Source organism: Phascolarctos cinereus, unplaced genomic scaffold (genome assembly GCF_003287225.1).
Source record: "Phascolarctos cinereus isolate Bilbo 61053 unplaced genomic scaffold, phaCin_HiC Scaffold_2;HRSCAF=192, whole genome shotgun sequence".
NCBI classification, from domain to species: Eukaryota; Metazoa; Chordata; class Mammalia; order Diprotodontia; family Phascolarctidae; genus Phascolarctos; species Phascolarctos cinereus.
Window position 1 is genome coordinate 102,763,221 of NW_027555625.1, and position 13,293 is coordinate 102,776,513.

At 39.2% G+C, this 13,293-nt stretch overlaps 1 protein-coding gene across 4 annotated transcripts in view; it reads left to right on the forward strand.

Moving 5' to 3' along the window:
- SPTBN1 (spectrin beta, non-erythrocytic 1) overlaps positions 1-13,293 on the forward strand; it is a 273,410-nt gene that overhangs the window by 240,928 nt on the left and 19,189 nt on the right. For all 4 annotated transcript variants that reach the window (XM_020996260.2, XM_020996262.2, XM_020996261.2 and 1 more), the window contains 7 exons: positions 3,465-3,689; positions 4,123-4,212; positions 4,493-4,774; positions 5,710-5,840; positions 7,351-7,555; positions 7,916-8,290; positions 11,205-11,449. In XM_020996260.2, the coding sequence (XP_020851919.1) occupies positions 3,465-3,689; positions 4,123-4,212; positions 4,493-4,774; positions 5,710-5,840; positions 7,351-7,555; positions 7,916-8,290; positions 11,205-11,449 (1,553 nt within the window). The remainder of the gene's footprint in view (positions 1-3,464; positions 3,690-4,122; positions 4,213-4,492; positions 4,775-5,709; positions 5,841-7,350; positions 7,556-7,915; positions 8,291-11,204; positions 11,450-13,293) is intronic.

Genomic DNA, 13,293 nt, shown 5'->3' on the forward strand with positions numbered 1-13,293 from the left:
CTACAGATTCCTTGTTTCAGAGGGCCCATAAATTTGGAAGAAGAAAAAAATTTTCATCTTCATATTCAGTGAACTATAGCTATGTGTGTATGTGTTACATATGTGTGTGTATGTATGTATACACACACACATCCATATATACAAAGAGATTTTTCTGAGACTTCACGAAGATGCCAAAGGAATCTATGATCCCCCCCCCCAAAAGCTAACTCTTTAAACAGTATGTAAAGTATTACTTGAAGTTGTAACAGACAATATTTTCTGCTTAATACAGCATTTAAAAATACAATAAAGTCCACTTGAGGAAAATTTCCATTTAATACTGCTTGTCAAAGTCATAAATACATATCTGGTATTTTGTTGCATCACACAAAGAAATTAACTGAGCCTGTGAGGAGACTCAAATGAGATATTACGTGTAGAAGTGCTTTGAAATCTGTAAAGCAGACTCTACAGATGTCAAGTGTCATCATATTATTTTAGTATTTGTCCTGAGCCTTTAACATACATATATATATACACACATATGTACATATATATATATATATATATATATATATATATATATATATATATATATATATATATATATATACTCCACTGTATGAAGCCAGTCTTTTGTTTTTTATAGTTAGATTTCTTGTGAATCATTGTCTCTAAAGAAAAAAAAAATTTTTTTTGTAATGAAACCCATACATTGGATGAGTTACATAGTTGCCAGAAATTCCCATCATTTACTTCTAAGTTTACCCTTCTTATCAATAATTGTTTATCTTAGTGGCTCATTGTTTCCAATTCAACAACGTGGTTATAGTTTATAGATAATGTTGGCCCAAGTGAACTCCAGAAACACCTTAAAAGTATGCCACACCCAAAGGATCTGAATAGTTCCTGCTATTGGATGTTCCATTTAGTTTTGGCCCAGGAGACTCATCTTACCTTCTTTCCTCATGATCTGCTCAAGACAATTTTACCAGCTGGGAATGCTTTACTTCCCATCCATGCCCTCATTTATTATCTTAAGCTTTGGCACAGTGCTCAAGGGTTCATAGCCCAGACAATAAGATACCTGCTGTGGCAACAACACAAGACATTTCCAAAATAGCCTGGGAAGATAGAACAATAATAGCGTTCCAAGTTTTTGTAGGAGAAGTTTCCATTCTGCTTTATATCCTGATGATTCATCATTCCTCTTCTTCTCCCCCCCACCCCCGGGAATCCTGGTTGATAGATGAGTAGTATTTCTGTCCTCATTTAGCCACTGGGTAAATGTGTTGTCCTTTTAACAAAATGTTGGGTTTAGAAGGGGCTCTCAGAGATCATGTAGTTCAGCCCACTTATTGTGTGGACAACATGGCTCCAGCCCTGACAGTGACTTGATTCAGTTCACACAGCTATTAAAAAGTAGTTGTTGAGTTATTTTCAGTTGTGTCAGACTTTTCATGACCCCCTAATGGGGTTTTCTCGGCAACAGTATGGGAGTGGTGTGCCATTTCCTTCTCTAGCTCATTTTACATATGACAAAGAGGGTTGAGTGACTTGCCCAGGGTCACGCAGCTAGTAACTGTCTGAGTGGGGCTTTGAATTCAGCAAGACGAGTCTTCCTGATTTCAAGCCCGCTCCTGTAGCCACTGCTCCACCTAGCTGACCCTTAGCTAAAGCAAAAGGTTGGACAAAAACTCAAGTCTGTTTGTCCTCAGCCCAGTGTTCTTTCTACATCGTGCTGGGCAGTATTTAAGATGAAAGGAAGTAGAACCTTGTCATACTTTGTCATGCAATTCTGTTTAAATGACACTTATCTATGAGAAGGCCATATAATATAAAAAGGAAAAAATCTAATCAGTCTTTATGACTGACTGAAACAAGGGCAAGTAGAATTACTCTTGTTTTTCCAAAGAGGCACATGTTTAGATGCATTAATTAAGGAACACAGGCTCAGTGACCAGAGTCCCTAATCAAATGAACAGCAAACTCAGCAAGTGTTTTATTTTAGTCTTCCTGTTTCTCATCAGTCCTATTGCCAAGTGTCTCAAAGATACCCATGAATTCCCAGAAGGAATTATAGGATTTTAAGATAGAAGAGATCTTCAGTGTTACAGGATCATTAATCATTTAGTCCAATACCCTTATTGTCATAATTGAGGCAAGTTGAATGATTTACCCAAGGTCGTGGGGGGCAAGTATGGAGCAGAGCTAGAGACTTGTTACTCATGTGACTTGTGGCAAGTCACTGACCCTCTATGGGTCTCACTTTCCTCATTTGTAAAAATAAGGGCATTGGACTAGATGTTCTGGAAGGTCCCTTCCATCTATAAATCCTGTGACTGATTCTTGAACTATCTTCAGTTGTGCAAAAGGCATTCTGTACAGAGCTCTCGCTGTTTTCTTCATGAAAAGGCTTATTCCAAAGTCAGAGAACCACATGCACTATGCAGTGGAATGGCCTTGTCCTTAATGTGTATCAGACTCTCTTGGCATATGTGTTGCTGTGTGAAAGATATATTTTTCATGGGCGAATCTCAGTCTTATCCCCATAATTTGTATATCCTCCCAGGGAAGTTGTTTCCTCCATGCTGTGCTCCTCAGCTCTCAAGATATCTTATCCTGTGTGGGAGCTCAGTGAATGTGTTGCATGAGTGCGACAAATCTTGTGCTTGCGTCATGCTTTGTATGTGTGTCATTTATGTCACCACACGTGGTCTAAACTCTTCTTTACCTCCCTTTGGATAAATACAAATCCATTTTCAGAAAGAAGTTTACCAGCTAAAATTTTATCCAAATAAGGTAACTGTGGATAAGCATCAGGATAAACCTTTGGGGGAAGGGGGATTGATATTACTGGCTTTAGTTTTTACTAATTGGGTTTAGTAGCCCTAATGTTTGACTTGTTCTGTATTTCACTATTGATTGTATTCACTATTCATCTGATAAAGATATAGTTAGTCATTCCCTCCCTAGGAGCAAGGATTCAATAACAATAAGTTGTTTTTCTGATTATAGAATTAGGTGAATAAAAGGTAGTAGAAGTTACTTTTCTTGCTTTAAAAGAGAGAAAAAATAAGCTTCAAAATACAAACACTTTTAAGTGAAATTAGTTTCTGGTATTGACCACTGCTTTGTGAACAGGTAAAATGAAGTTAATCTTATTTATGTGGCTGACCCCTGTTCTGCTCCTGTGCCATTTCCACTGACCTAAGTAGACACTAGCCGGTATGAAAATTTGAATCTGTTCCCCAGTTTCTAATTCCTAGTTTAAAATGCAAAGTAGAGCTAAAACTATCAGCTGGCACCAAGATGTGCTAATTGGTAATTTGATAGGCAATCACCAAAACCAGATGTTGCAGTAGCCATGGCATAAATTCATAATTTCCTCCTTTGCTCTTATACTTCCATGCTTTATAAATAGCTGCCACCTGCTTCTCTGTTTGGTGTGAACTGAAGTTTTTTGCTGTTTCTTTCATCAGATACTTGAGAATCAAATGGATGTGCGGAAGAAGGAAATTGAGGAGCTCCAGAGCCAGGCCCAAGCTTTAAGTCAGGAAGGGAAGAGCACAGATGAGGTTGATAGCAAACGACTCATTGTGCAAACTAAATTTATGGAATTGCTGGAACCCCTGAATGAGAGGAAGAGTAATCTGCTAGCCTCCAAAGAGATTCATCAGTTTAACAGGGATGTGGAAGATGAGATTGTAAGTAAAGCTCCTGACCCTGAAGTGGCATTTTATTTAGATATTCTCAAGTTATCCAGAAGTTTTTGTCCTTTGTGTTTGGTTGAACTCTGTCCTGTAATGGTTTCTTCTGGTCTATCCTGATTAAGGGTTATGCTACCTAGAACACAAAGTTCCCATAATTAAGATCCAGTGGGATTTTCATGCCCCCAGGGAGCAGTCCAAGAGATTATATAGATAGAACCCATTGAATCCATGAAGAATTTGATGTCTTTCTTGACTTCTTTCCCAAAGTATGCATTTCTTGAGATAGACAGCCTTCCCTGATGTGTTTCCAAGTCAATTTAAGTTCCTAGGTTGGCATATAAGACATTTACTACTTAAATGCCTCATTGTCTCTTCTGGAAACAATTTTAAGATACTATGTCTGAGTCCGTTTTGCAATTCTTTCTAGTTGTGGGTTGGAGAGAGAATGCCCATAGCAACCTCCACAGACCATGGCCATAACCTCCAGACGGTACAGCTGTTAATAAAGAAAAATCAGGTAACTAGTTCTGTTCAGTCCAGCCTTATTTGTTAAATAATTATTTTAAATTATTTTAGATATACTTACTGTTCACAAGAATTATTTTAAATTAAATTTTAAATTAAAAAAGTTTAAATTAAATAATTTGTTAAATAATTATTTTAAATTACAAGGCAACACATACATGTAAGCAGCCTTTGAAGGACTGTGGTTTCCTTTTTGCCCGAAGTGTTTGGAATAATTGCCATGCTGTTGCAATTTAGTGAGCCCTTGATGCATATTCTCCTCTCCCACACAGACCCTACAGAAGGAAATCCAGGGACACCAGCCTCGCATTGATGACATCTTTGAGAGGAGCCAAAACATTCTCACTGACAGTAGTAGCCTTAATGCTGAAGCAATTAGACAGAGGCTTACAGACTTAAAGCAGCTATGGAGCCTTCTCATTGAGGAGACAGAGAAACGCCACAGACGGCTGGAAGAATCCCACAAAGCCCAGCAGTATTACTTTGATGCTGCAGAAGCTGAGGCCTGGATGAGTGAACAGGAACTCTATATGATGTCAGAAGAGAAAGCCAAGGTGAGAAGAACTTGGTGCGATTGAGGGGTGTTGGTTTGGAGATGACTGGTCCTCAACGCTATCATAGTGTGGCCAGCCCTTAGGAAGTCTTAATCTCCTACTTCCCCTTTGCTCATCTACAAAATGCTATTCTTGTTGCTTGTTAGATTTGCAGGTCCCCAAGTGCAAGAGGTTTCGTCTTTTCCAAATTTGTGTTCTCAGTGCTTAGCACTGCATTCAGGAAGCACTTAATATTTTTTTTCATTGAAATGATTTTCGGTTGTACTGACTACAACCATGAGGCTTCTGAACACAGTGTGTGTGATTGATTGACGTCTCTGCCTACTAAAACAGAATTTTGTTCTGTGGGCCAGCCATTAAAAAACAAACCAGATCTGCTTTGTCAAAATTCTTTTTTTTTTTTTTAGTAGAAATTTGCCAAAGTATTGTTTCCTCTCTCGATAATTGCAATCTTGTCCATGTACAAGATGATTTTTAATCTTTGTGTGTTGGAATGCTCCTTTCAGTCAGTCACTCAGTCGGCTAGCATTTATTCATTACCTGTGCCAGGCACTTTGCTAAACACTGAGGATAGAAAGAAAAGAAGAGAACTGTCCCTACTGTCAAGGAGCTCAGTCTGATGGGAGAGACGTCATGCAAACAGCTATGTACAAACAAATTGATTGCCGAGGGAAGCTGTCTCTCTTTTCCAGCTGTCCCAAATACTTCTGTTTTTACAATCATAAGTCCTATGTCTAGGCCCCTTTCTCTTATAGTGTGTAGGGAAGGGGAAAGGAATAAGCATTTATTTAGTGCCTGTAATGTGCCAGGCAATGTGCTGTGCACTTTTCCCAGATGTTATCTTGTTTGATCAGCGTAGCATGCTGATCCCTCCTGGTGTTGACCTTGGCGAGGGGTGGTACGTGATTATAAATGCTTCTTCCTTCTGTTTACAGGATGAACAGAGTGCAGTTTCTATGTTGAAGAAGCACCAGATTTTGGAACAAGCAGTGGAAGATTATGCTGAGACAGTGCATCAGCTCTCTAAGACCAGCCGGGCTCTTGTAGCTGACAATCATCCAGAGAGGTAAATGCCATTTTGTGTCTGGGTTTCTATCATAATAGCTTATTCTGGATTGGTTGGTCTCTTTTCTCAAGTGGAAAACAAAATAGAACAATTAAGCTTGAATGTCAGAGTGTTCGCTTTGGGTAGAATGTTTGCACTTCACCCTTCTTATCAGGTACTACCTGCTGTTGTAAACGGAATAACTCCCTGCTGCCCCAGACCCTGTGGAGAAGTCCTGGCGACATCACCAATGATGGTGATGATTTCTTCTTAAAGAAGAAAGAACATTCTGACTTACAGGAATATTCACATAGGGAGAAAGGGTGGTGTCATGGAAGGAGCACTGGAATGGTTTTGAATCTTGGTTCCATTGTTCAGTAGTGGTAGGACTGTCAGCAAATCACTGAAGTTCTATAATCCTCAGCTTCTACTTCTGTAAAATGGGCATGATATATGTACCACCTATATTACTACTGGGTCATTATGAGGGCCAAATGAGATCATGTATGTAAAATGCAGTGATAGATCACGTTCTGCTATTTTTCTTCAAGAGTAGTAACTTTAAACTTTCCACGTAATTGTCTCTCTGTAACAAACAATAGGATTACATCTTTATTTTCTAAGACTAGCATCATCTTCTAGTCTAGTCTTTATGGTGAAGAGTACCTAGAAGTGTTGTGGCTATAATGCCAAGGGAAATAGGGAAGAACCAAAAATTCCTTATCCTGGTCTACTGTCCATGCATCCAGCTTTTATTTTTTGCCTCATATGTAATTAATTTACTCATGATTAATCAGCCATTAATAATTGATAACTTTTAAATTATTAATGTAGTAAGCACCTTTGTGCCAGGCATTATACTGAGTGCCAAAGATACAAGAAGTAGCAAAAGACAGTCCCTGCCCTCAAGGAGTTTACAATATAATGGATTGAGAACTCCCAAGATTCCAGGGAAGGAAGATTAGGGGCCAGGTGCAGAAGGATATCACTTGGAGCAGTGCCAATTAGAGCAGTCCCCTATAATCTCAGCCATTTGACACATCAAATTGAGGTGGGAGAAAAGTTGTTAAATTAATGAACAGAACACAGTACAGAGGAAGAAATAAAATGTGTTGCTCATTAGACCAAATTATTCTATGTTTCTTTGGTCACAAGAGGCTCTAGGATGGAAAAACTTTCTTATCATTGATTTTTTTCTCAGTTCCTAGTGTTGAAGGAAATCCTGACCTCCAAGGCCAATAGTTATGGCTTACCCTTCCTTCCCTCAGTCAAGAGACATAGTATAATCTTCTGCCTAAGTAACTTTTAAGCTCCGTTTATATTTTCACTGTTATTTTTTTCATTTAATTGTAATTTTTTTAATGTTTATTTTTACTGCCGAGGGTTGGAATATAATTTGGGGCTACTTCTTCACTTTTTGTCCCTTCTTTCCTTCTTCTCATCAGGTTAGTTCATGCTGCATTCTCTCTCCCTCTTTTATTTCCTCCTGCATATAATTTGTGTCTCAGTTCTGTTTCCTTTTGTCCTCTAGTGAACGAATTAGCATGAGACAGTCCAAAGTAGATAAACTGTATGCAGGTCTAAAGGACCTTGCAGAAGAGAGGCGAGGCAAACTGGATGAGAGACACCGGTTGTTCCAGCTTAACCGAGAGGTGGATGACTTGGAACAGTGGATCGCCGAAAGGGAAGTGGTGGCAGGATCCCACGAGCTAGGCCAGGATTATGAGCATGTCACAGTAAGTTGGTTGATGGATGTATGGATGATTATGTGCTCCATAATACCTATAGAAAATTACTTGCTTTCCTAGAATCTAATAGGCTGAAATAAAAAGATCATGTGCAGCCTTAGTTACCTTCACCATTAGTCAAATGAGCTGATAAAATACATTGCCTTGTACTGATAGGGTAAGAATGAATGAGAGTCTTGGTAAACAACTTTAAAATATAAATCTGTTGCTTTTAATATTCATTACTTGTACCTTCCTTTTTGATTTAGTTCATTCGGGGGAGGGGGTGGGAATTTCTGCTATCCAAAAATAAAGTTGATGACAATGGCACCATTGACTTTTCTGTGTGCTTGCTTATTAACATTTCAGATGTTACAAGAGCGATTCCGGGAATTTGCCCGAGATACTGGAAATATTGGGCAGGAACGTGTGGACACAGTTAATCACATGGCAGATGACCTCATCAACTCTGGACATTCTGATGCTGCCACGATTGCAGAGTGGAAAGATGGTCTCAATGAGGCCTGGGCTGACCTTCTTGAGCTCATTGACACAAGAACACAGATTCTTGCTGCTTCTTACGAACTGCACAAATTTTACCATGATGCCAAGGAGATCTTCGGACGTATACAGGACAAACACAAGAAACTGCCCGAGGAACTTGGAAGAGACCAAAACACAGTGGAGACATTACAGAGAATGCATACAACATTTGAACATGACATCCAGGCTCTAGGCACTCAGGTAGGGGTGTGTGTGTGTGTGTGTGTGTGTGTGTGTGTGTCTGTGTCTGTAATGAGATACAAGAAAGGTGGGACCTCAATTTCAAGTAAGGGTGAAGTGAAGTCTCCCCATTATTTAAAACTAGTCTGGGCTACATTGGACCTTTCTTTGGCCCACTTAGTGGCCATTCCAAGAGAAGTTTAAAATTTTGAAAAAGAATTGACTAAATAGGAATTGCTACAAATTTGTAGTTATTTTTTTTTCCCCTGGTACTTTGTCTCTTAAGGGGGTGTGTGTGTGTGTGTGTGTGTGTGTGTGTGTGTGTGAATGAATTTATTGCTTTTATAATCTATGGCATTCCCTATTCAGACAAAATACACGTAAGAACATTTGCCATTGAGCTTCGTTAAAACCAACATTTTGAATTGAACCAAATCTCTAAGGAAGACCATTTCAAATCAGACTAATTGAATAGTATTGCCTTCTATGGCCCAAGTATATTTAATTTGTGTACCTGAAAAGAGTTTGAATCTTCATTTACAAGCTATGGTAAATGGAATCTTTATAATAATTTCATAAGAAAACACTGGATTCATGTGTTTTGGGAGATGGGCACAAGAGGAACTGCTCATGATTTAAAAGCTCTTAATGGCTCTTTTTTTCCTGGATTTTAAAAAATTCTTTTCATTATTTGTTTAAGTAGAATAACAGTCATATATAAATAAGGAGTTGAGATTTGATGGTTCCACTCACCTCACTTTGCTAACATCTACATATTTTGTCTTACATTCTCTGTTTGGGAAAAAAAAAACTATCCTCTAAAACCTCCTTGTGCTAAGGAAGACATCTGGTTTTGTTATTATTTTTTGTGAATTGTTGATGTTGATTCACTGAAGTTTTATTCATGTTTGGAAGGGCAAATCAAGCCCTTAACCCCTCTCCTTTAGAGAGGATGACAATGGGGGTCCTTTTCGTGGAATTGTTTGTATCACATTATCTTTGCTAAAAATATTGTCTACTGGATGGGGAGAAAGGCTCTAAGGGAAATAACATTCAAATAAAGCAGCCCATGACTCTTGTCCAGAACAGTCCAGGGAATGACTGTGGTAAAGCTAAGGTGAACAGGCTTTGAGGTGAGTGTTGCCTAGGTGTGTGTTCCCTCCCTTAGCTCCCCTATAATACATACCCCATCCTCCTTTGCCTTGTATTATAGTTTTATACTTGTATCTTTTCTCCCCCTTTTTGAGGATAGGAACCATGGCTCATTCTTCTTTGTAGCCCCATAGCACCTAGCACATAATTGACACTTAATAAATGTTCTCTAAAATGAGCTTGGAAAGACTCCAGAAAAAATGGATAGATTCAGACACTGCCTTAAGACTAAAATAGCCTCAACTCCTGAAGGATTTTTTTTGCCCTTTTGGAAAACTTTCATTGGAAATCATGGGAGCTTCTGTGGTTTTTAATAGGAGAAATTCACAAGAGCTTTCAAGATGTAAAAATCTGGAATGTCAAATAATAACTGGCAAGTTATTAACAGACATCTTTTTTTTTCCCCCTCTGAGTCACATTCTGTACTGGCATTAAACATTAAATATGTATTAATTAAAAGGGTCTCTGTCTTCAAGGAACTCACAGCTTAATGGTTTTAAAAAGAGAAAATATTATATCCCATTATATACAATGTACTATGTGAACATTAACTATCATCAAATTAGAAATAGAAGGTGACCCTGTCACCAATCCATCCCTCAGCCATCTACATCTTGTTGCTTTGTAGATCTGATGCTCTCATCTCTTCTATAATGACACAGTGAGTTGATTAAAAGCTTAGGTTGAACGAATTATCCCACACACTTTGGTGAGACAGGTAGCTAATTCTTGTAAGGATTTTCTGTAGAAATGATAAAGATTATAGAAGTCTACAAAATATTTGCCCTAAAGGAGATTTGTTCCTGTAATAGTATTGTCTTCTGTGACCCAAGTGCATCTGATATGTATTCCTAAAAAGAGTTTGAATCTTAACTTATAGACCATGCTCAATAAAATCTTCACCATGATAATTATAATGGTGAAATTTTCAATAATATATCTGTTCCATAAAATGAGATAAACCTCAGCTATAAAATTAACAGATTGTCAGAGACTCCCCAAATATCAAAGAAACCTCACCACAATCATTCGTCCTGTCATTTCTTCATATTCTCACTCCCAGCTGTCCTGTCCATTCTATTCCTTACTTTCACCTTAGCCAAGGCTCTTACAACCTTACATCTAAAAATTTTGCTCCCTTTCTCCTTGATCTTTCTGCCTTCAGCCTTTTGCTCTTCCAATACATTGTTGCCAGATTAAAAACACTTGAAACGGCATTCTTTTTGTCTCCTTACTTCCATGTTCAAAAATTTTCAGTGGTTCATCATTACTTAGCTGATGAGGTCCAGACTCCCTAGCTTGACATTTAGGGGGCTATTTGTGATGTGACTACATCTACACCTTTAAAGCCATATTTTCTGTTCCCTTCTTTAAACTGTATCAAACAGATTGATCTACTTAGTATCTAAAAGGCCCTTGTGCATCCCCAACTCTATGGCTCCTCTCCAATAGCTCTTTCATCAGGCTTTTGAAGTTTATCTCAAGACCTAGCTTATCCAAAAAGCCTTTCCCCCAGGGCTTTGAGTTCACTTCTAGAACACTTGAGGCACCATTTATATTTTTTGATTCTTAGTGTTATGCTGCCTTGTATCATGTTCCCAGCTAAATGGCAAATTCCTCAAGCAAAGGGACCACTTATATTTCTGGTATCCTTCTATGTGCGCAGGGCTATGTGCTTTGTGTGCACTTAAGTGTTAATGTTTAATGAATTAAGGCGAAAGGAAGAAGAGAGCCATAGTGACCTGAGTGCTGAATGAAATCGATTTTCTTTGTAAAATTCTAGGTAAGACAGCTCCAAGAGGATGCTGCCCGCCTTCAAGCAGCCTATGCTGGAGACAAGGCCGATGACATTCAAAAGAGGGAGAATGAGGTCCTAGAAGCCTGGAAATCTCTCTTGGATGCTTGTGAGGGACGCAGGGTGAGGCTGGTTGACACAGGAGACAAGTTCCGTTTCTTCAGCATGGTGCGTGACCTCATGCTTTGGATGGAAGATGTAATCCGGCAGATTGAAGCTCAGGAGAAGCCAAGGTAATTATGTAAAGCAGTTTGGGACTGATCTCATCTGGGCCTCCCCCAATTCCCCTATCAGTGAGGAGGGGAGGGGGAGTGGTTATGAGCCAAGCTAATTGCAACTCAGTTAATTCCCATACGAAGTTAATTGCTCAAAAGAATAATATGCCATTCTATATTCATTAAACCAACCCTGAGCCTTAGGTGTCACTGTTTTCTTAGGAGCCCTGGGACCTCAGCAACTTGCAGATACTTTTCTTAGGGCCTCATCAATATCTGTGCCTTCTTGAGAAGGCAGAACTACTCTCCTTGTGCATCACGTGGCGCACTGTAGGGAAGCTAATTTAACAGACTTGCCAGAAAGTGTCTCAGATTTCTCAGTTCCCTATTGTGCTCCTATTCCTTCCTCTCTTTGGAATGCTTCTATGCCCACCCCCATCACTTCTGTCCATGTGTACTGCTCTGTGCCAGTAACAGGACTGGGTAGTCAGAGTGGGAGTGGGCAGTATATTGGAAGGAATTCATAGTTGAATAATCTGCAGAAGCAAAGTTGTTCTTACTCTAGTTCTACATAGAGATGGTATGTTAAATCACTCTGCTTGTGCCTTTTCTCTGATGCTGGCCAGTTGTACTTTTGTTTACCTGCTTGCCCCTAGAGTGTCCCCAACACCTACTTTTATTGTACCCTTGGGACTGTCCCTTAACATTTGTTCCGTAACTTCCCTTTGGCTTTGTTGTGAGCACAAAGAAATGAACAGAGGTTGTTCAGTTATCTGAGAAGATGCTTTTATTACCACTGCCATTCACACCACAGGGACCTATCATTACCTTTGGCCCTTCCTGCCCACTGCTGAAGATAGAAGCAAGAAAAGTTATTAAAAGAAGGGTATCTTTAGTTGTGTCACTTAGAAAATGTTCTGATTGACGCACACCAGGGCCCTCCAACAAGAGGTAAGAATATACCAGTACATTGTCAAGGCTTACCTTAGAATGGGCAGTGCCTCCATATCAACTTGCACCTTCCTCTGCACCTCTATCCCTGATCTAAGTGGTCTTCTGACTTTAGGGACCTCAAAAATAGATGTTCAACAATATGTTTTCTGAGGAAGGGCATTTTAGAATTATATTTCTCAGACTATGTGACATGGGCAAATCTTAACCATCCAGTGGCTCTTGAGAGCCAATCTTGATAATTTAGATAAAAATTAATATATAAATAGCCAACAACTAGGGCACAGAGAGGAGGAAGTCCCTGGAAATTTTTTACTAGTCCACAAAAATTTTAATAGGAAAGGTCCCTACTAATAAAAACCTACAAACTTGAAAAAACTGACTCCTTCTAGCATCCTCTTCCTCCTGCACTTGGTTCCATAACTTTAGACTGTTGCAGTGCTGAAGACATGCAGGTCAAACTAGTCTACAGGAGGCAATATAGATAGTTTACTGGTCTCAAGGGCAGGGCCTGTCTTTTGCCCCTCTTTGTATCCCCAGTGCTAGGCACATAGTACATGTGTATTGAGTGAGTACAGTATAATTGGGATTGAGAAACATGGCAAAAATGATCTGGATTGACTTGTGTTTGAGTGATCCTGAATTGACACTTTCCTGTCCTTCAGCTACATGGGCCCAGTCTGTGTTCAGACTATCAGTCAATAAGTATTTATTAATCCCTTATTATGTGTGGGCACAAAAACCAAGGCAAAAACTGTTCCTGCCCTCAGAGCTGTCATTCTAATGGTAGAGCTATATAGAAGAGACCTAAAATAGATTGAGATGTGTGAAATGGCTACAAGGAAACCTTCGAGGGAAAGACTTTCTCCAGATGATGGTGTTTGAGCTGTCTTGAAAGAAGACAGAGACTC